The 27,968-nt window shown below is 46.7% G+C and overlaps 1 protein-coding gene across 1 annotated transcript in view; it reads left to right on the top strand.

Moving 5' to 3' along the window:
• Window positions 1–1,321: 1,321 nt before the first annotated feature.
• The window catches only part of LOC144166559 (tudor domain-containing protein 7-like), a 36,890-nt gene continuing 10,243 nt past the window's right edge, over window positions 1,322–27,968 (top strand). The window contains exons 1-7 of the mRNA XM_077696057.1: window positions 1,322–1,426; window positions 15,623–15,775; window positions 16,946–17,098; window positions 18,026–18,121; window positions 20,464–20,576; window positions 22,109–22,337; window positions 27,129–27,257. Coding sequence (XP_077552183.1) covers window positions 1,394–1,426; window positions 15,623–15,775; window positions 16,946–17,098; window positions 18,026–18,121; window positions 20,464–20,576; window positions 22,109–22,337; window positions 27,129–27,257 — 906 coding nt within the window. The 5' untranslated portion in view covers window positions 1,322–1,393. The remainder of the gene's footprint in view (window positions 1,427–15,622; window positions 15,776–16,945; window positions 17,099–18,025; window positions 18,122–20,463; window positions 20,577–22,108; window positions 22,338–27,128; window positions 27,258–27,968) is intronic.

Here is a 27,968-nt window from a genome sequence, read left to right as displayed (position 1 = left end):
AAAGTGTAAGCACAAAAGTGCTAATTCGCTGTTGCTAATAAAGTTAATTGCTACAATAATGCACATACAGATGCGAACTTGAGTATCGTAATAACAAAAATAATGGGTCAAAAATTAACCAACATTTCTGAAATATTAGAAAAACTGAATATTAGAAAAAAGGAGAAAGAAGAAAGGAAGGGGGAGGGAAGCAATCACATGCTCGCCTGCTCAAATAGACTACAAGGGGAGAATTTCAAAGCTAACATGGGTGCGCAGCTTTCTACCCAGAACGTAGTCTGCGCTGACTGATCAGATTTGGTTAGTGAAGCCACTGCGCACAGGAACACGGTGCTTGCACTAAAATCGGCTGTTGAGTCTCGCCAAAGGATGAGAGATCATTATCGTGGGGGTTAAATTAACAGCCATAACAGTATCCTGACAGGTTCATGATTCCGGCCCATTGTGAATAAGAGGGGCAGAGGTGGAGCAGAAAGGGAGGGCCGAAGTTTTAATCGGAGGAAAGACGCAGTTAGCGAAAAATGCGAATTCCGATGTAGATTTTTTAGCCCTTTTTTGCCTGCTATATTCTACGAGGCCTTGTGTGAACGCACAGGGTGTGTTTTTCTGGACGTGTGCTGCGCGCCAAGGCAACTGCGCGGTGGCATGTAGTTCGAATTATCGGTGACGGAGCCCACTCGCGGTCGAGTTAACGGGCTTATTTGTGCATAGACCAAATCGTGTAGTTCGAGCTATAAATAAATTCGAATTATTGAAGTTCGAAGTAGCCAGATTTTGCAATGGGCCTCTTTTCAGTAGATGTCTGCGCATTCGTGCGCTGCCGATCCTCCATTTCACGGGCGCCTTGGGTGACAATCTCAAACAGGTGCTCCCTCTGCTTGCTGCTGTGGCATCAGCTGCTGCTTTCTAGGAAGGCGCCCTTTTGTCCCCGATCTTCCTGCAGCTGACCGCGACTCCGTACCCTGGTACACGCACGCACAAAAAAGATAAGGAAAGGGGCAACGCCTTTTGAGGCTGACCATGCTGTGAGCACACCAGGAAGTAACAGAAGCAAACAAAAAAGGGGGAGATAAGGCCCACTGCTTTCGTGGCCGCCATATGGAAGGAGGGATGCCGGGGGGGGGGGGGGGGGGGGGGAGGGCGGGGGATATGGTGCGGAGGGAGCAGGATACGAGGAATTTTGCGCACGGGTTTTTTGAGGGAAAGAATTTAATGTGCGCGCTTGTCCAGTGTTTAGTTTGCCCCTTCTGCCGCTAGGAGCGACCAGTAGCCCTGGGAAAACGTCCGTTGAACTTCTCCACGGAGCATTTTGTCGCTTACACCTGTGTGGGACGCTGGTTGTGCAGCTTCGGCACTCGGACTCCTGGTTGCGCCGACATCGACTGTCAAGGATATGGCCGCAGAGCAGAACACGATGGCAGCAGAGGTAAGTGTGCTTATGTCTCTCAGATATTCCCGGCCCCTGAGATAGAATATATGAAACGTTAGTGATCGTAGGCGTCGGCCAAGAGGCCTTGGGCTCTATCAGCGTCCTCGGCCACCTGGATGGCTCAGACTTGCTCCGCCTGAGTGATTCTGCGCACCGCTGTAGCCGCCTTCGGGGAAGCCCATAGCATATGTGCTGGGTCTGCCCTTTCCTTACATTTGTGGAATTTGTCTGAATGTTGCCCTGGGTAGCAACAGCTGTACATAACCGGGTTTGGATGCGAATTCGTCCGCAGTAGTCGCCGTACGACAGATTGCCTAAGCGACGGGACAGCGGGGTGAACGGGCCCGTTGTGGTCGGTAGCGATTTCTAGGACACAAGCGGACCCCTGCCCGACTATCAGAACGAATGCGCTGATGTGGTGTTAGGGTCGATGTCAGCAGCTGACTTAGCGCGGTGCGCGCGATTGTCGCTGGGGCCTGCCTTTTTTAGCGGAGTTTGTGATGTGTGCACGCGCAAGAAAGCAATTTTCAACTTATGTGCTGCTTTGCCGCTCCTGGCAGTCCTTTCAACTGTGATTACTGTGTATTTATTTAGCAAAATGTAGAGTGTTTTCGCGCAGATAACATATGGGGTGAAAACTTGCTTTGCGCAGAGTTTCAAGTCTTGCACGTTGCGCGACTAAGTTCCGGAGCCATGGAAACTATCCTAGAGAAATCACGGGGAGTAAGATTTGAAAATGAGTTACACAAAAAAATATTCAGAATCATGGAAAGTTCTTTGTTTCATCTTCACGTTGAGTTATTGCTTTATGCCAAATATCACTTTCCTGAAGTTGTTTTGCTAGGTTCCTGAGAGGTCGGAATTCTGAGTGAGAAAGCTGGGTACAAGTTCAACGCGGAAGCGTTATATGTCCCATTACGCGAAAATTGGGTTTTGGCGTGACTTAGGGATGGTCCCGAAGACTGTTAAAGGTTGCGCGAATGTTGCTCTACGCTTCGTACCCAGGGCCCCCAGAATGCGAGAGAGGGCGAAAAACTTAAATCTGAAGAGGTCAGCCCCTGTAACGGTAGTGCTTGCTACACGCAGCCCCCCACAACAATCGACCCTTGGCTCATGCTAACTATTCGGTATACGTGAACTTAGCAGAATACGTTGCTTGCAGACGAGAAGGAAAGAGTACAATGGTTTATCGGAAGTGTAGTAGAGTCCCTCTAATGCGGAAAAGTTTAGACAGACGCAGACATGTTCTGGCATGTCTAATTTATGTTAATCGCGTTCATTTCTTTTACGCCCCGACGCTGCCCCTCGGATAGGAAGAGGCGCGCTGTAGGGGAGGGGGGATTAATATCGACCACTTGGGCATCTGTAACACTGCGCCGAATACTGAGCACACGGGTGTTTTCGTTTTTCGCCTCCACCCGAAAAGCGGCCTCCACGGCTGAAATTGAACCCGCTTCTTTCGGCTCAACAAAACAAGGGCTCAGCCACTGAGCCATTGCGGCCGGTTTGTTCATACATGTCACGCTTACGTCTACTAGTAATTTAAGGGTTTGTTTTATGTAACACTTAATGGGGTGAATCTGGATATGGGGCGAAATTAATAGGTTTTAAGGATTCATCAATACGCGTTTCGGCCGTTAATATAGTAAACAACGGTTCCCAGATAGTTTATCGAACGCCGTTTTACCGAAGCACCTACGTGCGTTTTATCTAAAGGAAGGTTTTACTGGTTTCACTGTTATTTTACGTCTTTATTTTGTTATCCTCGTTATTGCACTAACCTAGCTGATCCGCATTCTAAGCCAATCTACAAGTTACACTCACGCACCTACCTTCACAGGCTGACGCGTCTTTCCCTCCTTTTTCTTTTTTCCGAACATTTTTTGTGTTATTAGTATTTTCAAAAGACCTTTTTCAGTAGCGCTCTGCGCATGGGCTACCCTCGCTCCCAGCGACCTATAGACCTTATGCAAAATTGCCGCCATCTACCGAAAGAAAAACGAAACGAGCATGCGACGCCATTTTGGGGGATGGCGGTCTCGGGATTGCTTGGTACGGAGCGTGTGAGGGGCTTTCTCGGCTTGGTGATCCTTTTATATTCAGATTTAAGCGCAGCGAAATGAGCGGCGAGTGATCTGTGGACCTTTCTCTGTTGCCCACATTTGCGGGCGACTTCGTAAATAGGCATTATTCATCGAAAAGCTGTCAGGGAGGCACCGGCAGGGAAGCTGTCGCATTTCTTCTCTTTTCATTTTTTTTGGGGGCTTTGAGAACGCAAACATTGAAAATACATCCGTGTTGGTTCGCATCCTGCGGGTTTCTCAGGAGGTCATTCCTGAAACGCTTCGAAACTTGCGGCCTTACTACCTGAGGTTGAAATGGGGGAGGTGCGGGGGCACTCGCGATATAGCTATACGCTAAGGATCCTCTGGGACGCAGAGGAAATCTGCAAAAGAAAAAAAAAACCCTTACCAAAATAATTTGCATCCGTGATATTTTTTAGCAGTGGAGCTGTTGAAGCTGGCCGTAATATGTAGCGTGTAAGGTGTGTGGCGTGTAACGCGTTAAACATTGCCAATAAATTGCCAATGAATATTTAAATTATCCAATAAATTGCCGAACGCGGTGAGCGCGTGCCTCGCGGCGACTTCCGAGGGTCCACAGCACACGAAAAGGCTTTAGCAAAAAAAAAAAAAGACTGCAAAAACCTCAAAGAGCGACAAAATTCCGAGCGCTCGTTAGCGCGTGCCTCGCGGCGACCGCTGAGCGTCCTTTGCTCGCGCCGTGGACAACAAAACTGGGTGCACACTACCGCTTAGAAAATTCCGCTCGAAAAATTTAATCTTGGGAAAATAGGCTACGGTCGAACAGGCAACGAGCGGTAAATGACCGATACACGGAATTACTACGTACGTTACTTGCGCTACTCATGGCGCTACGTGAAGGTTGCAACTCTCGCGGATCTTAATTTCCTGTAACGTTTGGCAAACGAAAGAATGCGTAGTACTTCCATAAAAGCCTACCGAACGCCCAGAATAAAAAGAAAACGCGGAAGCGCAAAGCACGAATGTCAGAATCAAAACTCTACTCGCACGATAAAGTACGAGATGACCGATGCAGTGCGCTTTAACTACCAGCACGGAAGACTGCTCCGCGGCAAATACAGGGCTAGAAAATAGCTCCCTTTGGGACATTTTTAGTCCTGCACATATTATTCGTTTCGTGACTATGCATGCGATCTAGCTATAATATTACTGCGAGAAGGGAGGTCGACACCCGCAAGCGACTTCACGCAAGGCTTGAGTCATGCTTCCGTTGAGAAATAAAAAAACAGATGTGTACGCTATTTCCGTGGTCGTCCACGTATTATCTCTGTGCACAGCAAGCTACGCGGCAGTATTTGGGCATCTTGGACAACGATAAATGCCGACGTGCGCGTCGCTAACCCTGGGCTATCATGTACACAGCGGTATCCGGAGATCCTGGAATCCCCCAACATGGCAGAAGCGCACGGGGATCCCTCAAGAGGGCGCCAGTTTTTGCATAAGGTCTCTTGGGGGGCAAAATGCTAACAAAACGACGCCGTATTGGATTAGCCAGTTGCGAACACCGAGCCAGCTAAGTGCTGCTCCGTTTTCTGAGCCCTGAAAGCGGCGGACAGGTAGGCGCTAGGACTGCGATCGGCAAATTTCTCTGCCCCCAAAACCAGGCGTGGCGCCTGGGACGGCTTCCTCAACTGCGCAGGGCAGGCGGGAAAAAAGGGGGGCGTGTTCTGCTATAATCCCCCCACCAACGTTTACAGAGACCTTGGTTCTGTGAACGTTGCCCCCGCCCACCCGTCACCTCCGAGATTACCCCGCGCGGGGGGTGATCTCGAAGTACATGATTTTCCAAGCGTGGCGTGGGTGGCCCCTGTAAGAGGGCAGTGCTACTGAAAAAAGGTCCATACTTTGTGTTCGTTGGTAGTCGCTATTTTTATATCAGAAAATTTGCCCTACATTAGCCACCGTGAACCCGTGCGCAATATTCCTTAGGTGTGTATCCGGGTGTTGAGATTGGCATTGTCAGGACAGGCCTTCGTCCTGTAGTGACCACAACAAGGCTGATGATCGCTACCTTTCACCATCACGTGATCCATAGTCTCGTCCTCCTCCTAATTTTCTAGTCAGGTGGTTTACCAACGATTCCTACTCTCACCTTGTGTTTGTCTCATTTGATTTTGGGAAAACATGCCACCGAAAACTTTGAAACTATTAGTGCTATATGAATTGACCCGGGGGAAGGGGGGATTCGACAGAAAAAAAAAAGTATTTTGTGCCTAATAAGCTTTTTGTGCCTGCCCTAAGCAACGCTAGTAACAAACCAAGAGTATAAAACAGAAGTATATTAGTCCTTTTTTGGTAAAATGACATGTCATCACCCCGCTACAAAGGGGAAACCAATAGCAATCATCATTATTAGGGAGGCCCCGAGAGATGGTGAGGCGACGAGCACTGACTGTGTTGGGCAGCCGCCTTCCCCTCTACCCCGAATCGCCCCAGGCAAATTCTGGGGGGACCAAAGGTGGTGTTTGGCAGACCCCTTTATTCAGGCCTGCTTTTATACAGTACATCTGGACGCACCTTAGGTTGCTCGTCCAGAACCAGAGATGTGTTGAAACGGTGCAATAAGTGGCACCCAGAGCAAATTGGAGGATTCAAGGTCCCAAGCACTGGAGGGGAGCCAACGGGCTGTAGGAACACGCGTGTACGGACAGCACGACGAGATTTCACTGGAGAAAAGACAGGTGGGCTGAGAAGTAAATCGCTGTCTATTCTGCCAGCAACCGGGAGAATATCTGAAAAGAGTTTCTGCCGGCAGTCATCTCCTATTGGCTCTCCGAAGTTGCGCGACAAAGTGCCGGGAGAACCCTTTTTTTATATTTATCCCGGCTGCCGTGACAAATCAGTGACGGGATTTTTCGCGGCAGCCTGACTTCTAGAAGAACGCCGGTAATTTAATTACACCGGCGGCACTTCAGCCCACTGAAATCGCGATCGCTTGATAGGTGCGCGCAAGCGCTTTCACTAGTTGTAAAATTTCGTTGAATACTCGAGAAAACGTTTTGAATTCGTTGCTGCAGTTAGCGCCTATTCAACGTCGGCATGCACAGCATAGTTGGGTGTGTGTGTTGGGGGTGGGGGGAGGGGATGGGGGGTGTTTTCACCATGATGTGCGGCCACTCGATCTTTGAGCAAAGCTCCGGGGAAGTGGCAGAACGAGCTGCCTGCACAGGCTGCATACTTCAGCTATCGGTTTCGCGGACACTTTCACGAGTAGAGCTAAGTAGTTTTGTAGCTGAATGCGCCGCGTACATTTTTGGGCGATCGCTTTCGGGAATATTTTTGCGAGAATAGAGCCAACTACATTCGGCTGTCTACGAGCCGTAAGCGTAGTCGCTCATAGACGCCAGCAGTCACCTCAAACTGATTTAATAATTACCCCGCTCATGCTCAAGCTGCAGCGTAAAGTTTGAGCCCCCTGCGCTCACCGTTAAAGAGACCCTGCAACTATTTCGATAAATGCTTTCCCTCTTTCCTTCGCCTCTGGAAGCACTGCGAAACCTATAGTTTCCGCCAGCATAGAGCGGCACTGCGTGATTTGCTCGTCGCACCCGATACGCCTTCTGTTTCTGCTTTGTTCTGGCGGCTTTCTTTTTAAAGTTGCTCTCGTATGTAGTTCAGTGCTGCAACTGAAGGAAAACCCGCCAACAGCCGCTACATGACCTTAATGACGTAATTCGAGCGGTCGAAGAATGCCAAGACCGGGAAAGCGAGAAAAATCTTTTGAGCGAGTATCCAAGTTATCTGATGGATATAGAGCAGTAAATTTTGGCTAAGGTATTTTGAGACCCCTTAATCTATGTACTGGGTGTGTTGGGTGACCACGTTCTGCAAGCATTAGGACTTCAAAAAAAGCGTTGCAGGGCCTCTTTAACAGGCCTATATGTTAGCCGAAGCATGCAACCGTGCCTGCCACGTCGTGTTTTTGACGCGTTTCCGTAAACGCTAGTAACGCGGTATTGGCGAGTAGTATTTACCGAACACGTTAGGTAATTTGTAGCTTAAAATAATATACAAAGTAGGATAATTTCACTGCAGTGGACTTCGTTAGAAAAGCTATGTGGCTGCGCCGGCACTCGCATAAGCAACTTAAAAAAAAAAGCATGGAGCAAACATTTTTATTGTACAGTCCCCCAGCCAAATGGGCGTCGGCAGAATTTTGCCTTGAGGGGGACAAACCGAATGTATTGAGGGAAAAGAGGATGAGGGAGCGGGGTAATTGTTCTTAGGTCACTCGGGGGGAGAGGGAAGCAATGCCCATGCCCCGCCCCCTATCAAAATTAATTCAGTAATGAAATAAATTAGCTCTTCCTTCAAAGAAATACACTTTACAGAAAAAGCACTGAGCAAACTTTTGTATTGTACAGTCACCCCCCTTCCAAACATATTTCAATAATAAAGAAAATCAACACTTACTTCAAAGAAAAGCATATGCACACTCTAGAGAAGGGCAAACTCAGCAGAGTGAACCATTAGCACTACTGTGTAAAAGCGGTGGCCATGCATGGGCCACATTTCCAGACCTTTGACTTCGGCCTCTTGGCCAATCCAATCCATGGAAGATGGTGCCAAAATAAACACCAGTGGCACAGAATGGACTCATAGTCATCTAAATATGTCTTGCACTGAACGCCCTTTTACTCGTCTTCTTTTTTTATGTTAGTGACCATTAGTAAAGCTTTCCAAGTATCATCGATGAAAAATGTGACGACACTGTTTAGGTCCACCATTTTATCACGAATGCCATCGTGCACTTCCTCTGGCCTCGCTTCCACAGTCTGCATCAAATAACTTCCCTTGATAGCTTCTGCTGCTGTCATCTTCCCTAAGAGCCAAGTTAACACGGCTAGCTTTTTATTCGTATACCGCCAGCTCGGAGAATGGCCTCTGAGTTTATATTGCCTTCCGCTTTCGTGGGCGACCAACAACCGTGAGCATATGGTCCTTTGGACGGCCACATCTCTTCATCGCAATCGGCACTTTGATGTTTGCAGCTTTGTGGGTTGCAGTGCATGCTTGCAAGAGAGACTGATTTCCCCCTGGGCATTGCTGGCGGGGGGGGGGGCATTTGAGCACTCGGCTGTGTGGATATTTTTTTCTGGGTGCTCCTCACGAGGTCCCTCCCCTTCAGTAGCTCTTCAAAGCGCACGTGAATCCACTTCAAGCTCCTGCAAGTCTTTTGCACTTGTACTCGCAGCCGCAAAAGCAGCTTTTAAGTGCTGTGAAGGCTTACGGGCGGAGATGTCAACGTCATAACCATTCTTTCTCTGTTCGAGAATCATCTCTAGAAGAGACAGCCTATCTTCAATTTGTGTTTGTGGAGCACTCTGATGCCATGCTCGCCAGCTTTGACGCAACACCAGCTGCTTTCCTGACCGTTCGGTGTGCCGACAAAAATTTTTTTTTGTTGCTGTGAGGGCTGAATTGCACATCCGGCCATGTTGTCACCACACACATATTCCTGCCTCATCCAGCACTTTGCGATATAGGCGTACAAGAACCAGCGCTCAGCGCACAGTGCTTTATCATACTTCGGCATGTTTGATGCATCACGTAGGGCAAAAATGTGTTGGCATGGCAACAGCAGGGCTTTCCAGAAAGCGCAAGAACAATCTGCAGTGGTTGCACTAATTTTGCCTCTAGCAATGGCACAGCTGATTTTGCCTTCAGCCGTCATTGAGGCAAAGAGCTCTTGGCTTGCATAATGAACTGCATAGCATCAGCAGGCTGGTATACATCCTGGCTGCTTCGTCACCATTTGGCAGTACTGGGTTCTTTTGCAGCACAACTGCCGCTTTGTAGGTCATTTTCGTTGCGCTCTCTGTTAACGATGGCAAAGTATTGCTCAACAAACAGTTCAAGCGAACTGAAACGATCTGCAAGCTTTTTTGGTTTCGGGTTTAAGCATTATCCACGGTTGTTAGTCGAGTCGAAAAAGTTACCACATGACCGCCTCAGCCCCATTATCCATTTTGCATTAATGGTGTGCCAGTTCGTAGTAAAATAATACACTACTTCCGGTGCCGCTGTGTTCTGCAGCAAGCCGTGGTCCCCCTCACAGAGCCCCATTTGGGGTTAAAATATTTAAATACGTCAAAAACCAGCGAAGAGTCTCGGCATCTTCAGTTGTAAGCAGTCCAACAGCAACAATCTGAATTTCACCATCACCGTTTTCAATGATAACCAGAAAGCAAGACGTTCTTGTCCCAAGCAACTTGCAGATCGTGTTGATGAATAAGTGCTTCGGGCCAGCAATGAAATGATTTCTTCATTTCTTCGTCTTGAAAGTAAACAGCTCGGAGGTCGCTGTTTTCATTTCATCTGTGAGAAAACGAACTGTTGCCTGATTAGCTTTTTCAGCATGCGTACAACTTCTGGCAAGTTTTCCCTCGGTTTCAACAGTTTTTCTTTTGCGGCGATAATTGAGAAATCCCTGAGCAGTAGTGCACTGCCCTCGCCTTTTACATTTGCTCTCTCCCCATCACCCTGTTGGCCTTAAACTTCAGCATTTCGCGAGCCTTAGCTTGAAGATCTTGTGCCAGTCTTCTCTGTTGTGGTAAGTGTCTGAAAAGTTCCTTGTCAACAGCGTGATTGTGCGTCAAGTCGAGAGACCTCACTTCCAGGTACATCCCTTCCTTTTCAGCTTCAGTGTAGACGACGAAGCTGCAGTCTCGTTTCAATGTCCTAAGAAAAACGGTGAAAAGGAACACAAGGGTATGCATTGCAAGGACTAAGTTCTGCTAGCAACATATGAATGAGAAAGTTTAATAGTGCTAAAACCACGTATACGTCCACCTCATCAAGTGTAGGTTATGGCAGTACGAATGTTGAAAAATAAAAACGGGATAAACGTTGTTATTCCTGAACTACGAACCATTCACTACATTTGCTTACTTAAATTTAGGGTAGCTGTGAACCAGTATTAGGGAGTCACGAATAGATTTTATGCTAAACAAAGGCGGCCCCCAGTAATGAAGAAATTTGTTTATTTCTGTCTTCCGAGTGGATCGCTATATCTCATAGGCGCGAATTACAGCCACAAACTTAAGAACGTGGCAATTACAATGAACGCATAGGCGGATAGCAGACACTACGTATGTAACTGAAGCTACCTGCGTAAGGACATCGTGGCTTTCAGTAGGAATTCGCGGATGCTTACACTGGCGCCTTATCTCCAGCTGCTTTATAGTAGCAAGATCATTCCGGCATATAAGAACAAGCAAAGAACGAGCGATATACGACACCCGTGAGTACTTACGATGATTTTTGTGCGCTCTTGTTCGTGCTGCCAAACTTCGCGCCGCCATGAATGCAACAGCACCGAATCTGGTAGTACTTTAGTCCCTCCGATATCTAGCTGGCGTGATTGCCCACGCGGATTTTCGCCGCCGCAATGGTTCTTGCATCCCTCTTTTATAATTAAACTCAGTTTTCTTGGCTGTGCGATGTGATCCGCGCTTCCATTTCATCACAACTGCGGAGCGATGTCCGACCACAAGGCACACTTCGCCGGCATCTGTCTCTTGCATTTGCGAAGCACTCGGCAGCTTTGTCATCGCGTGCCCGTAATTGATAATTACGGGCGAACAAATACTAAAGCAAAGCAGAAAAACGGAGTTGTAGGGAACGCGACGGGGTAGCGGGTCACGCGCATGTAAGCAAGCAGGGAAGAAATGGCTCTACGTCCCGCAGTGCTGCCCGGTGGTACCAACCTGTGAAGCCACTTTTCCCCTAGCTCGGATATAGAAATTCCCTAGCTTTTCCTTAATTTTTGGTGAATGCGGTTATTATATGTTTTCTCTCAGTTGTCGTTTCTAGCAGTAACCACATGCAGCGATTTTTGCGAGCGACGCGACAAACGATGCGACGGAGATTCGCAATCGCTCGCTGAGGGAACCCCACGAGAGCGATTGCGCGAGCTACGGCGAAACGTGATGCCAATATTGCCGCACGGCGCCCAATACGATTATCAAAAGTAAACGCTGCCGCAAGGTCTTTTTGTGTTTGCATTTGTCACAAAAACGGTAAATCTTGCACTACACAACATTTGCCACAAAGATCTTGAAGTTGTAATACTTGTAATACCTCGCAAGTATATAAAAAACAAGAATAATAGAAACAAGCACAGACGATGCACATTGCATGATATTCGAGTGAGCAAGTTTATAAAATTCATCAGCCATGTTCTTTTCAAATTTAAACCAACAATGTCAAAGGTAGGAGCGATAGCTTTGCTGGATGAACATTTATGTGAAGTAGATATCTGCGCTTCATTTAAATACTGAACTCCATAGGTATATAAAAATAATGAATGCTAAACTTAACAAAAGGCGCCATTATACGACTGAAGTCCACGTAGACGCAAACAATTCCCGAGATCAAAACTAGAGGCAACAAAATGTTGACAAAGTTTAATTTTTCCTAAATATGATCAAAATTCCCTAAGTTAGGCAAATTTCCCTAGAGTGCAGCCCTGGGTACCGGACACTTTGTCCCTGCACTTGGTCATGTGACTTCGAGAGCCAATAGGAAGCGACTACCGGCAGAAACTCATTTCAGAAATTTTCCCGGTTGACGGTGAAATAGACCATGCCAAAAAAACAATCCCGGTCCATCTCCACTAAAGTGAAACCTGGGGAGGGGCGAAGCATGCAGTGTATAAGGGCACCGGCCATTCACGCACAGTACCATTTTCCTCCACTCGCTATGCAAATGCATCTCCATAATGGCCCCACAAATCTGCGCTTTTATGATCCGCGAGCATCCCTCACGCACAAAAAAAACGGCAGTGGCTTAGCTCGGATTCATGCCAGGATATACGTAGCATAAGCTAAGGTTCAGCTGGGTATTCTTAGGTTTCCTGGTTGTCTCGGATTAGCTGATTATCATGCTTACTGCTGCTAACACACTTTCCAATCCAGTCCAGTCCAGTCACTGCTCCCCGCGCATGCGCAGCACAGCTCTCCAGGAGCCACGCGCAACAGCTATAAAGCGGCTCCGCCGCAGCGTAAGACTTGGCTACAGCGCAACGGTGGCGCACAGCTGGACACGCGCCGGCACCAGTGCGTCTGCCGCGGCTATGACGTTACTCCTCTGGAATGCGCAGATTGGCGAATCTGCATACCCAATTCTCTCCACACCCGTACCCCAACTAGATTGGATTTCGAATCCAATACAACCCAATTTATTCCAATCCAATCCAATGACCCTCGCGCTTGCATATAACGGCTATAGTGTACTAGAATTCTAGTACACTATAGCACGGCCCTTCAAAGGCCACGCGAACGTGCTCAACCTCGGCCAGTGCCATCCACAAAAGCAAGATCCCCGTAACAGAGAGGTACCCTAAACAATTCCGTTGACTGGATGGGGCCGACAGCCCTCATAGAAATTCACATTGGCTACGATAGCCTCATAACGTATAACCAATGAGGTGCATTGGCCATCGACGACGACAGCATCCATCAGACGTTCACTGCCGAGTCATTGCAGCGGCGTCAGCATATCCGCCTACGTGCATGCTTTCACAACTCAACGAAAAGTTTCTGACATCATGCGACAAAGAAAGCTGCGGCACCTGTAACATTTGGATTGTATACCAGCCTGAGTGAACGGCTGTAGCAGTTTTAGCACTGAAAATGCACGCGCGTGTGCGTGCATATACGTGTGGGTGTGGCTGTACATACCCTGTGTAGCTCATATATACCTGGTTCTTCTGTAGGTGTACAGGTTATGTCTTATATGGTTCCCGCGTATGAAAATATAATCCTTAGAAGTTACTTGGCCCTAAATACAGATTCGACCCATTAGAAGTACATTCGGGCAAACTCTGAAATTGCTTTTTAGACATTGGTAGCGCTACATATATGTGAACAACAACCAGTTTCGTTACTCAGCGGGCTCGCGAGAAAATACTTTCCCCCACCCTCATATATCGGGAAGTGGCACCTCCGAAGCCGCACCCGAAGCAACAAAGCTGCGTTACCTCCGCTGTATAAACAAATATTGGCTAGAAAAAAAAAGTCAGTGTGCCTGCCAGGGATCGAGCCTGGGATCTTCCGCATGTTAGGCGGATATGATTACCACCACCACAGTACACCACAAGCACAACTGTTTTTCCGAGGCTAACATAAAGTAATGACTGCTCTTCGAAGCGCTGAACTACATTTAAAATACGTTGCCCATTCTCTCCGACGCCGCGTGTTTTGCCGCCGTGAACTCCGAAAAAGAACGCTTTCGTCCAGGGTAGCTGACTCCATGAAGACAAAATGCAAGCTTGGTTCATGCAAAAGATTGCCTCGTTAGAATCACGCAAACTTCGCTGAAATAATCTGTATAATTACGAAAAAAGGGAATAGCCATGCGACCCACTCACTCATTTTCTGCAACAGAAACTGTGACGTCATACCAGCCACCCCTGCGATTGGCGGAGGACTGAAAAAAGCAAACGCAAATTAGGCAGAACTTATAAGCTTGCCGAATGAGCTATTTGCACTTAAATTTAGGGCACATAATTTTTCTATCATTAACAATGGTGGGACAAAGAGTGGAAGCTACGAAAGAACACGTAAATATAGAAGTACCGATGCGTACTGCTTTATACTGCGCGCACTATGCTTCGTTGAGATGTAAAGCACAGCGGGGCTTTGGGGTTGTCTCAAACGTGCAATGGCCGATTGACGCTAGCGACGGGGTCATACGTGACCATATTTGTCCACGAGCACCATTTTTTTACAAAACGATTATTTCCTCAACGAACAAAAACAAGCCAGGAGTAAATAAGGTCACAAACAAACCACACGCAAAAAACGGCTTGACGCGGTGTGGTGGTGCATTCTAGGTTGACTAACGGTAACAAGGCTCCGTTCCACACCAAGTGTAGCTGAAAGACCTGTTCTTATGACGTCATTGCAAACTTCGTTCAAACAGATGTTTTGGCGTGATAGTCAAAATTTTAGCCTAAATTGATTAATTTCGCAGTGCATCGTTCGCTACCGGACAAGCGCTGGGGGCACTATAGAACACGAAATCTTTCGAATAAAACTAATTTTTATTTTGTCTTCGTGGCCTCTTTAAACACGGGAATAAGGTCTGTTCAGCAGCGGTTGAGCTTTACCAAGTAACTTAAGTCCGGCCGTTGCTTTGCCGTAAAAATGAGTCCAAATTATACGTCTCCGAATTCTATTCAGTATCGGTTCTCCTCATTTCACCCTTGCATTCCAAACTGGCAGGCGTCCCTGAGGCAAAAACAATATACGTGTGAAGAAAATTTGTACTAATTCCAGACATTAAAATTCGGACAACGTACAGAATAAATACAGGTGGAATCGGGTTAGTTCACAACGTCCGAACTCTACTTCCTGTTTTTCCTACACGAACAGACGACGTATTTCGTTCGATTTTAAATGCTTAAGAATCTCAAGGCGGACTCAATGTCCTTATGCACACTTTCTTTCGCCGCTTGGGAAAATTACAATAAGGAAAAGCCTTAGGGCCCTTATACTTTCATATCAGACTACTCGCAGTGTTTCAAGAGAAGTGTTTTTTCAACGATGCATTTGTGTAGACCAGTGAAGCTGACATTGTTTGATGTTAAGACTTCACATATCGTCCCTACAAAATGTCTGTCCAGAAGCACATTTGTGTATAACAGGAAAACCAACTCTAACAGGGCTTGTCTGGGGTTTTGTGCAGATGTTTAATATACCGACCCAGAGCCTAGTAGACCCAAAGATTTAATATTAAACTGCTTTTATGGCTACTTTAGAGAACATTGTCTTTCGGCAAAGCATTTTTGTACAGTTGTGAAGTCGACTTGGAAGTGGCTCGGTACCCGGAGCTTTATAAAGATGCATGTTGTCTTGTGGACCACGTCTATTCCCATCAAGAGTATGCGATGGATGAATACAGATTGTATTTTGTCTGCATGGTCCTTTTAATGAAACATATAGACGAGCGGCTTAAGAATTTATTCAGCTATTCCCAACTCAGAGTTTCAGCTTTCTTTTTCAGGTGATTCGTGCGTGGATAGCTGTAACAGTGCACCTATGTCAAGAGCTTAGACCTCAGTGCTCCACAACCGTCTGTGCAGAGTGGTGTTGGTGCCCTCCCAAGCAACAACACCGGTTCCACCAACGACAGCACGAGCCCACAGCAGGGAGAGTGGTGGCGGGAATACGTCGACGTGATCGTATCCTGTGTCACGGCCACGGACAATGTGTGCACCAGATTTGCCGTCTACGACGTAGGTGTCTTCTTTTTTTGTGTGTGTCAGTGTTTGCCTGCGTGCGTGATCAAGGCGGGTGCTTTTGTGGGTAATAAATCGTAGCGTGGGATTTTCTGCCATCCGCAACGATTGAGTGAAATAAAGGCGAACAGGTCGCTTTGTCATAGCTAAGGGGGCGTTCTCTTGTAATGTGTGCTCCACAACAAGCCTAACATAAATTGCTAAAAGAACACTGATGCTCACGGTTGTGTGCGTAAATTTAAGTTTGCCTCAAATATGCCTGATCTTGGATTTGTGCTGAAGCATCAGGTAATGTATAAGCCCCGACAGTAGTTCCTTTGCAGCGAAGAAAACAGATACGCAGTTCATTCATTGGCCGAGCGGCAAGATGTTGAGTCGAGTGACGTACGCACTGCCTAAAATTTTCGTGTGTATGTAGCACAAGAAAGACTATTGTCTCTATAAATTGATTTGTTTATATGCTTCAATGAGAAAGAGGCAAGGCGCCCTAAGGGGAAAGGGGAATACCGTAGTGGGTGGGGGAGAGAAGGGGGTATTGCAAAGTTCTTGTGGAGTACGTTCGAGTGCACTAAAGCGGAACTATAACTGTTATTTAGTTCTCGTACATTCCATTACAGTTCTTCAAGGGGACATAGTGGAGAAGGGGCAGTCAAATTACGTAGCATACAACCTCATAAGGAGAATTTTGTCGTTAAAAATGCATAATTCCCTCTATTAGCGAGGTTCATCGAAGTGTCCAAGTATTGAGGCGTATTTTTCGGGATGGCTGGGACGCAACCAGTTGATCTCGATGCTGATCAAAGTAAGGGCACGTCCATATTTAAAGATTAGTATTGGGGTCAATACGCGATTGATAAAAAGTACATTTGGGGGAGAGTCAGTATGCGCATGAGTCCATTATGCATGATATCCCCAGTACAGGCAGAGTTCGGTTAGTCCTTTTATTAGCAAAGATTTCTCCCTGCCTATGAGGAAATTGGGAGAAGAAATTAATTCTGGTGGTCCTTTTCTACTCGTCATTATTTATTGTCGATATCGATGGGGTCAATTATTTCACACCCTCTGGTTCCTTGGGTGGGACCCCGGGCCCGGACTATGGGGATGTGACCATTTTTGCAACGTAATTTCTGAATCGTTCAAAGTGTTGCATATATGGAAACCTCGCAGGCACAATACAAGGAACTCCTGCGTGAGATGGCCGCCCACTACAACAGCGAAGCCAAGCCCACCGAGCGACCAGAAACAGGGGAGCTGTACGCAACGCTGCACGATGGTCGCTGGCTGCGGGTGCGGACCGTTGGAGAGTGCGGCGGTTGGCAGGTGATAATCTTAAACAAGGCAGTCATTTAGGCAGACCTAGCTTGGTGTACAATTACTTATTGTGTGTGGCCAACTTGCCATTTCAGAAACCGTACACTAGCGGCCCTTCCTACGGCGGTGTAACATCACTACCGTATTTACTCGAATCAAACGCGTACCTTTTTTCCTAATAAATAGGTCACAAAATAACATGCACGTTACAATCGAGTGGAACTCAAAACTGCGACGCCGTATCGCCATCGATGTTTCAAGATGGCTGCTTGACTGTGAATGCGTAGCCAACGCTTCATAGTCGATGCATGTTTGTCTTTGTTGTCTGCGTATTCCTTTTTTGCGTTCCTCTGTTCTTTACGCCATGAAATTTCCCACTGCGAAGACACGGCGGGTTAACCACAATCATCTGTTTATGAAAAAAGTAATATTGTGCGTTGAGAGCGATCGAAATTGGGCCGTGTCACGTGCGTTCAGGGTTCCGGAGTCTTGCGTGAGGGACTGGCGCAAACAGAAAGAGAGAATTTTCGCAAGCAAGGCGACACGGAAAGGGTTCAGCAGACCAAAGATGGGACGATATCCCCTAATAGAACACCCGCTGGCGGAGTGTATGCAGCAGCAGCAAGCGGCTCGGAGACCTGTAACGACAGATCTGCCGCGGACTGTCGTTGTGGTGACTGTCTTGCTGGCAATACGCGGCACATATCATTTCGTGCCACCCTTGGAATAAACGTTGCTTGTTCCAAGTGAGAAAAAGTTGCATGTTTGTGTTAATGAAAGCCTAGTGCGCATTACAATCAAGGGCATAGCTATTTTTTATCTTCAGACCATGACAAACGGGTGCGCGTGAGAGCGCATTTATCCAAGCCTAGTTTCTTTATTGGAGAGTGGCTTCAGATACGTAAAACCTGGGTTTCCAATCGTTCTATCGCGCAGGTATTGTGTGAATTTGTTGACGAAGGCCAGACGCTTTTCATCGCACCACAAGCCCTGATGGAATTGAAAAGCTGTTTCGCCGAGCTCCCTACGCAGGTAGGTGATAGGTTTATTGCTTCGCTTTTCTTTTCAGTATGCTCACGTATGCGCTTTTCTATGGGCTCAACTTGTGGGCTGTTGCAATTTGCGGTTATTGGTTTAATAGGTGTAAGTTTTTCCCTTGTAAACCTATCTTTTCCTAATACAATAAGTACGATATACAGCCTTTGTTGCACACCGTATTCTCCTCTATCTTCGATCAGTTACCCGCACTTATCTTATTTGAACATGTTTCACACAAACTGCCGTCCTCCTAGGCGTTTTTAACTGAGTAAGTTTACTATAGAACGTGACATGCTTACGAAGGAGGAACACCGTTATTTTACCCCAAATCCATGGTTACGAAACTTGGTTCTTTATGGAACGTCAGGGTGGGCTAGTTGGTTGCGGTTGTGAAACATGATATTTTTAGCATACCGTGCATACTGGTACTCAAGTCCAGTCCAGGTATGGATGTTAAAACTTTCTTACTACGGGTCTGTGATATTACTTAGCTCACAAGCAAACCGGCCGGAACAAAAACAAAGGACAAGCATTAGTACCGTGTTTCTTCTCCGTTCGGTTCCATAGCACTCTAAGTAATAAGGTTTTACATTCGTAACGACGGGCTTAGGCCGAGTGGTTCCAATGGGCGCACAAGATTTTCGCGTGGGATTAAATTTATTGACAGTTTTAGGTGGGGAAACTGAAAGCACGCGAGACAAAAATGGGCATAATAATATGCCTTGTAGTAGCCGCAGCAGGAGGAGGGTCAGAGGTATTGCTAGAAGTGGCATGCCCCACTACTTTCATGTGTATAAAGCTGCAATTGCGGGGTGATTGCACCACACCCTAGCTACAATAATAAGTCTTTATGAAACTATATTCGCAACTGTGCGCATGAAATTCCAAACTGTAACAGCTTTTACAGCGAAACCTTCCATGTTTTACTGATGGCATATGTTGGGTCGCAAAATCAGTCCAAAAAAAGCGACTTTCTCTGACGATGATGATCGGGGGTAAAGTGAAGGAAAAATACGCCTCCCATTGTCGGAATCGAACCCGGGTCCCTGGCGTTACGAAGGCAGAGTCTATGCGATTGCGCCATTCTGACGCGGTCGAAGCAGTTTGGATTTGAAGAGGGCTGCAGGGACGTGCAAAATTAGACAGAAAAGTCATGCATTTCTCCCTCTAACGCTGCGACGATGGTTGAACGCTAAACTTTCTTCGTGAGAGATCAAACGTCGAAGGTAAAAAGTCAAAGAAGCTCTAATCAAAAGTCCAAAGCACGTGTGAATCAAAGTCAAAGCTCAACAGGTTAAGGTCCAAACTCGGGTGACAACCAAGGCACCCCTCACAAGAAAGCTTCGCGTTTAACCATCGTCGTCGTGATACGGAGGGATATGTGATTTTTCGACAGTATATGAGCATCTCTATAACCCAAGGGGTTCTTTTCTTCCAGACGCCTTTAACTTAACCTAACTACAAAGTTTTTTTTAAATCAACGCAATGCAATGACCAACCCCGGTATGTAATAATCTTATTCATAAATTTGAAGGCAGCCTTTTACGCTTTGAAACTACAGCTGTCCCGTGGGGGAGCTTACGGATTAATTTAGACCCTCTGGGGATATTTACAGTGCCTCTAAGGCCCTTCAGAAGTCACTCAGGCTTTAATCGCACCCGTGTTTTTGGGCTCAGCAGCACAACGTCTTAGCCACTCAGCCACCGCAGCGGGTAAGTGGCATATTTTTAATTATGTGTATATGCACTAATGGTTTGTCTGGAACGTGCTGAAGCTTTTTTTGTGCGTGAGGAATTTTAACATGTGTAAATTCTCTAACCGAGTCTAGCACATACAACGAAACTAAGCAGGACTATACATGTTGGCCGGGTTCTCTATTGTTACTTTGCGCCTAGAATGAGCTAAAATAGTTTTGAAAGAAGTTACCACAGAATGATCGATACAAAAACAAATAGAAAAAATCAGACCTGTTAAAATGCGTTAAGGCAGCTTTCGTGCTGTGGAGCAAGTTCCTGACGTAAAAGTACCAACCTCTTCCGAAGAAGCATCAAACCCGGCAGTTGATGAAAAACAGGGAAGCGGGTCGAGCAGTCTTTAAATGTGAGAATTCATCGCAAAGGTGCCACCGCAATCCCGTTGTTCGTTGCAGAGCTATCGCTTGAGCTAACCACCGAGTGTTTTCCGAGAGGCAACATTGCGGAACCTATGGGATTTGTAGATTTAGTGGTTTCGTCGTCTTATATAGCACCGGCTATTGAAGAGGATAGGGCCAGCGGCGAAAACCACTTGTGAGTTGATCTGATGCCAGCACTGTCTCTCTTCCCTCGTGACGACAGGCCATCCAGTGGCAACTTTGCGGGCTCCTTGGCTACGCCCGTTACACAGCATCTGCTGAAGTACTGAGTGACGTACTCCTGGGGAAGACACTCGTGGCCCAGATCATCAGCAGGTGAGGGAAATTTCATTCTTTGCATCCGAGCACTCTTTTTTTCTCATGGCGGGGGGGCGGCCTGCCGAGGGGAAGGACGATTGCCTAAAGGTTCCACCATCGGTTGTGTGGCTGCTCATTATTTCTGTTGCTTTCCATCAACCAATTCGCTAAATTCGCATCCCTCGCTTACTTCTTTCATCTACAAACCAGGCGTGCGAGCGCACTACAGACGTGGTGTCCTCTTGGCAGAGGGTGGCGACACGCTTCATGCATTTTGTCTCCGCTTTGTCGGCGTTCTTATAACGGCGTGATGGACAAGAACATAGAAAAGTCAAAACGCACGTACTGACTTCTTATGTTCTCTGAATTGGAAGGCATTAATGCCCAGCCGAATGCCTGAGACGCTTTGCTTCCGTCCGTGTTCTCGAAGGGCCTGTTCTTGATGCCTCTTGAGACGCTTTGCTTCGTATTCCGCTTCCTCAAAACCCTTTTGAAACGCTTTCTTCGGTCTCCTAGTGCATTTTGTCACTGCTTGTTTCTGCCGCCGTGGACCGTATTTGCACAGTTATAATGCGCCCTAATTGTAATGTGCAGATAAATTTAGTTAAGCAAATTTGAAAAATAAAATAATTTGCTGGCTATTGTACCACAAACCTGGCAGATGACATCATATTTTACGCACGAAAGTGTGGCAGCTATCAACAATTCCTTGGGCTTCATAAACTTCCTTATCCACCTCTTTCTAGCATTAAAACTAAAACGGGGACCGGTGACAGCCCCTTTCCGTTTTCAGCACTGTTGTCATGTGCACGCACATTTTAAGGCTACTTTTAGCAAAAAAAAAAGGTTCGAGTTAGAATGGTGCAGTAACGGTTACATGAAGGCAGTGGTTGATTTGGCCGCCTGTCCATTTGATCGCTTGGCTACCTTCTTCTGGTCCTTCCCTGCACCTGTGGTGTACTGGTGTTACAGGATAACCTTTTCTCCCGGGGAGTTTAAGCTCGCGCTATGGAGCTTAAGCTTACGCATTCCCTCGCGGTATGGAATGTTTCAGACACATGGCGTAGGAGATGTTTCAGTGCTATACACAATGACGCCAAGGCAGACTTTCTCGCTGTGCATCATAATAATAATCTTCCAAAATGAAACATACGCATCTTCTTTTTAATGATTCCGCATTAAAAGGAAGGTGCTTATGTTTCGCGCTTCTCCGTCAGAGGCAGCACACCTGCAGCGAGTAAGAACGGAGCCTTCATTTATTCAACAGAACACCGAATACGCCTTAGCCAACGGTGTATACAAACTCGTGTAATCATGATCTGAACCTACTTCCCTCATGCGTGATGCTGCTACTTTACGAGAAGCTGTGTGAAACCTGCCAGTGCCGAGTGAACTTGAACATGAACAACGACCCTTTTATCTGAACTTTTGAATGTCTGAGGTGTTTTACCTTTCCCTGCACCCTTCATTTCCCCCACCCCACCCAAAATTTTGTGCTTGCTTCCGATTAATAAAGTTTTTACTCCTACTACCTGTTGGCGCTCCAGCAGGAGGGACCCAGCTTCGGTGGTGCTTTTCGACGTGTCGGGTCCCGAGCACGTGAATCTGAACGAGGTGGTGTTAGAGCGCCTCATGACGGCGTGCTTCCCGCGGGAGGGACGCCGGGGCCACTGCCACCTTAGCCACGTTGGCAAGGACGGACTGCTGACCGTCCAGATGAAGGGAACCAGCTTGCGCATCCTCCACGACCTCATGTGCATTGTCAACAAGCGCTGCCAGGTGAGCATGGGGGCTGAAAACACTCATCGGCGCACGGGACGGGTCCAGGCAGTTTAGCGTACCGTCCCGGTCTCCTCGGAAATTGATTTCCCCGAGATTTGCACCATTTCGCCTGAATGTTCGACGCGCTGTCGGGGATGAACGAGATGAGGACTGGGGTTGGGGTATTACGGCGACAGCTAGGACAGATGCAGCTTCCAAAACAGCCTAACGAATGAAAATGAATTATAAACACGAAAAAGCTAGCGTTTCAGTATATTTCTTCGATAAAGCTGTATGGTTGTTAACAATTATATGGTCGTTAACAACGGGGGTGCCGTTTCTCCAGTCGCACCACACTTAGCAGCATCTCCCTTTTGTCCTCAGCTGGCCCGAATCGACTACACTCAAATATCCTGTCTTTGGCTGTCCATCATCATCCTCACCATGCGCCCTTTATGCTTTACACGATAACTATTGCCCCGCCTGCAAGGGCTGGCATCTTGGCGGGAGCATGAATAAATGAACGAATAATAATCATCATCATCCTTATCGCCATTGTTTACCTTGAGTGAGCCAGGAGCAGTTAGCACCTCCACCTTGTATTGGTTGCGATATTTACGTTCCCAAAGCGGTATAAGCCCGGCATTTCCGGTGCGATCCATAACGCTAATCAAACGAGTTGATATATTACGCGTCCCGGCTTCAAACCAACCTAAAATGCAAAAAGCCACCAATATTTACAAACAGAAAGTGTCCTTCTGAGCTATGAAAACATCTTACAATAAAAAATATCCAGACGTTCAGAAAATTGTCAACTAGTGCGAGTTTTTTTACAACCAGATATGGCTATCAGCAGCCAAAGACATCAGATTATTTTTTGCTTTTAGGTTTTCTTTTGTTTCTTTCCGCCAAAGCTGAAAAGTTACACCATTATAGCGATTCCGCGTTTTGTGAATGCGAGGCGTAGTGCAGGGCTGATCCATTTACGCTACGTATTTATCGGCATTTCGAGCATTCTAGACAGAGAATGTTCTGCATTAAAAGTCTCGGATCTTAGAAGAAAAATATGGGGCTCGAACTCCGGCCGTTCGCGCCCAGAACACCTGGTTCCGCGCCTAGGATTGAGTCCGAACAGCGGGGTTCTTTTAGCTGTGGCCGAAAAGAATAGAACAACTGTTTAGAGCGACCAAGTAGATGGCGCTGAGTGCGTACTGGAATTTCGGGGGTTGTACGCACAAGGGAACGGAATGTCGCGTTAAGGTTATCGGCAACTCGAAGTGCACGGTGGCGTTTCAACGACTAAATAGGAATAGCAGCATAGAGAACCAGTCCCGGTATGGTACCTTGTAACGGACCGGCACCACCGTGTGTGTGCAGAGGGGGAGAGACCAGCTGGGCGCATGCGCAGGTGTATGGACTGTATACCGGACGCCGTGCTGGGACCGCTTCACTGCTCTGGTATAACTGTCTATTAGAGAGTTTTACCATACAGTGTGTTTTGTCCGTTCCGTGTGTTCCGTCTGTACTGGGACCCGGCTGGGCACTTGCGCATTCGTTCCGGCCAAAGGGTCTAGTTACGCTGACTGGCGACCCCGGCTTCCCCTGCGAGCGCCTTCGTTCGAGTGGGGTGAGGCCCTCCTCGCCGTGTCCCCACGCGCAGGCGTGGTCGGGTCCCGGTACGCACGGAATGTACGAACGTACAAGCACACGGTAGGCTAAAACCCTCTGTAGAGTGGTCAGTTACTATACAAGGAGCACCTTTACCGTGAGTTGTCCACAAATAGGTCAGCAGCCTCTCTGGTTGCCAAGAATTTGTGCGTGTGGAAGCAATGGAGATGGCGCATGCGCATGCCCCAGTCGCGTAATCACTTTGTGAGGCGGGAAAGCTTACGACGGGGAATATACAGAGCGCGATTTGGTTTTTGCAGTCTCATTACAATGCTCCCAAATATGACTGAACGCTTAGTGCAGCCAAGATGAAGTTGCGGACTAAGTACCAGAAGCAGCGGTCGTTACTCGCCACTGATTTATTTGAAAAGCGAAGGCGTGCAAATGATGACGCATAAACACAAAAAAAATCACAGGGGCATATGTCGAGGGAACACATAGAAAAAAAATCTGCACAAATTCTGAGAATTATCTACAAATGCTTCTGATTCTTACAAAGTTTGTTTTTATTGCAATTTTATTAGCCACACGTCGTATGAGTGGCCAAATCCGCTTTGTTATTTTATTGCCTTCATGTTTTCTTTTGTCCCTTTTTACAAAAGACATACATTTGAATACTCAAATGACAATTAAGTGCCGTAAATTTCCCACTATGCATTTTTGTACAAATGCAAAGTGTAGTTGATGGTTGCTCCGCTTTCATATTTTGGTTCATTTTGGATTTCCTCATTCTTTTACGATTTGTCTTCGTTTTGTGAGGAAGATGTATAAGATCTACATTTGTCATTTCATAAGATCGCTTTTATAATTTTGAAGTTTCTCTTTTATTTCATTGTTTTCGTAAATTCCACCCTACCAATTATCCGCATTTGTGCTGTTGTAGCGATTAAAAGTGTCAACTCCGCCAGTTATGCATTTTTGTGATAATGCACGACGCCACATGGTTACAAGTGTACTGTACACGGTTAGAATCCAAAAAGAGATTTTTACGTTTGTGCGGCTGTGGTTAAGGGTCCAGGTAACGAGCAGGAGGAATTACGCAATGACCGCGCCTGCTGGGATTGTGCTGGGTATTGTAGCAGGCCAGTAGAGAGACTTCTGCACTTACCTGTACGCCTGTTAAAGATGGATGCCCTTGACAGCGCGTGCGAAGGTGCCCAGACGAGCGCAACACAAGCGTCATCCGTCTGAAGACAGTACGACTTTGGCACATGCGCTTATTGCATAACTGCACATGGCTTAGTGAGGTCAACAGCAAATGCGACCGCGGTGCGGTCTTCCTCGGGAAGCTCGCAAATGCAGTGAGGAACGTCCTAGGGCCATTTTTTAACTTTCTGCGGTTCCCATCTTCCAATCCCGTGTACGGCGGTCGAGAGAGTAGTGTCCGTACAAAGGTAGGCAGTCCAGTTCAAAAGGCAACCGTTTTGACGAGCAACTGTTTATGGGGACTCGTTCAAAAAGCAAGAGACTTTTTATCACCGAAAGTTGGACGAGTTTCGTTACCCATGCTCCGAGACAATACCTTTGCGCATTCGTGGGACTGGAGGTAACTGTATCGTTATGTCTTCAACGGAACGTCTTTCACTCGGGACCTAACCATTGTGCGGGTCCATTTAATGGTGTTGGTAGAAAATATGCTCGCAGAATTTCAGGGTGCACTGCATTCGACGAGACTGCCCTTTACCAATGCCGGTACTCGTACTTGAGGACTTTAACGACCGTAAATATGTTACAGTGTGTGGTGGACACAGAGAAAGGAAACGTGTCTGCCTAGTGCAGACCTGACTTGACAAGTATCGCCAACCCTCGCAAGCCTCTTAAAAGACCAGAGCGTATAGGCTCTAACAGACGCTCCTGGTATCGGCATCACATCCAGTATAAGAGAAAGAACGCTGGACATCCGCCTCAAATGCTAGCCAGTGAAAGAGTGTTCAGTAGGCATGCTGTTACTGTGAACGAATTAGCGAAAGCGATTGGTGGATAACGAGCGCCGCTCTGAGACGCAATTACTGAAGGAGCGATGATAACAGTGAAAAGTACACACTAATTTGAGACTCGCATAATTATTCATTTTTATTGTTTAGTTACGCCAATATTCCTTTGTGTGAGCCAGTCATTACGCATGTGTCCAAGCACCAACCCGGCTGTGCGAACTGCCGCTTCACACAAGCGCAACTATGCTCTGCCAGGTGACGTCAGGAGGCGTTTTTCTGTGAGCATTGCCGATAAATATTCACAAAATTATGCGTTATGCGTGGTCTACGAAAAGGAAACTGACAGGATTCGGCACATTATGTTGAAATTTGATCGTAGTTATACAAGTCTGTATGTTGGAAATGCCTGCCTTCCCTAAGCTCAGGGTTTAAATTTATACAGAGATAGTAAACCTCAAGGCAGTAGATGTTACTAAAAAAACATAAAATGGTGTTGGAAAAAGGGTAGAAAGGGGAATAGATCCTGGGACGTCTACGGTCTGTATAAAATTGATGGGTTGATCGTAGGGTTTAACACTCCGACGCAACGCACACGATGCGGCACGCAATGGTAATGGGCTCCGGATTAATTTTGACCACCTGGGCATCTCTAATGTGTTCTGAAATTTTGTACACACGAACGTTATTGCTTTTCGCCACGGGTAAAATTTAATTTGATTCTGTGCTTGAGCTTCATAGCAGCGCTAGAGTTAAACTAGTAGTACGAGAGGATACTCGATTCTGTTGTGACATGACGCTTCATCATTCCGCTATAAGGGGATACCACAATCAATCAATCAATCAATCAATCAATCAATCAATCAATCAATCAATCAATCAATCAATCAATCAATCAATCAATCAATCAATCAATCAATCAATCAATCAATCAATCAATCAATCAATCAATCAATCAATCAATCAATCAATCAATCAATCAATCAATCAATCAATCAATCAATCAATCAATCAATCAATCAATCAATCAATCAATCAATCAATCAATCAATCAATCAATCTGACTGTGTATTGCTGTCCTGTGTACTCCTGCGGTCGGCACGAAGTGTTCATTGGTGTTTCATCGGGACAAAAATGAAGCGTGTTCTTTGAGTTTCCGGCGTGCCACTTTGCTGGAAAGACTAATTCTGTGCCGTCTGTTCATGCGCAGTATGCTCCACGTTCCACTATGCTCCACGAAGTTCCTGCGATGGGTACGCTCTACGCCTGCGAGTTCCCGGACGACGGTAGCTTCCGCCGAGCCGTGCTCACCTCGCCCGATCCCCTGCCCTCTGGACAGGTGTGTTCCCAACTTGCCTCGCGTCCTCTCTTATACTACAAGCAATGCAAAAGGCACGAATCACGGGGGCGACAGCATATCACGCATGTTGGGCACTTTAGGGCCATCCGAATAGGGAAATTTTCAGATGAACTGAAAAACTGAACTGAGTATTGTGTCGCAAAAGGCATATCTTTCTTTCTGAAACAACAAAAACAACATAAAACTTCATAGACAACTAAGCGCTCCTCATGGTGTATTGAATGCTACTGCTGATGGAATATGGCGGACTAGCTCGCTTCGTCGTTTTAAACCCCACTCGCTCTTTGGCTCTCATTCAGTGTGCGCGGCCATGTTTAACAGGCGTTCCAGTGGTAGACGTTTTAGAATTTGCTTCCGTAGATGAGTGAACGAAACAAACGCGAATCATCTATTGATATGCTGATCAATAGATGATTGATATTGATATTGATTTTGTGCTTCCCGCACTTGAACCGAAAGTTCTCCCATCTCGTGTTTTCCCTTCATATGTCTGCACATTGGGTGATCGTTTTTTCGGAACTTTACGGTACTCCCCTACGTACCCATTTCTTCCCTACTTTTCTTCGTCATTTTTCGCCTTCGTCATTTCTTCGCCTCTTCGTCATTTCTACCCCCCTGAAGTTGAGGATACCTTACTCCAAATTGCAAAACCTACGCAAACGTCGTTTCCCCTCACCCCTCGAAGGTCGT

This window comes from Haemaphysalis longicornis, unplaced genomic scaffold, assembly GCF_048455015.1.
Source record: "Haemaphysalis longicornis isolate Haplotype H1 unplaced genomic scaffold, Haemaphysalis longicornis Haplotype H1 scaffold_18, whole genome shotgun sequence".
Taxonomy (NCBI): Eukaryota; Metazoa; Arthropoda; class Arachnida; order Ixodida; family Ixodidae; genus Haemaphysalis; species Haemaphysalis longicornis.
This window is presented reverse-complemented; position numbering and strand designations above follow the sequence as displayed.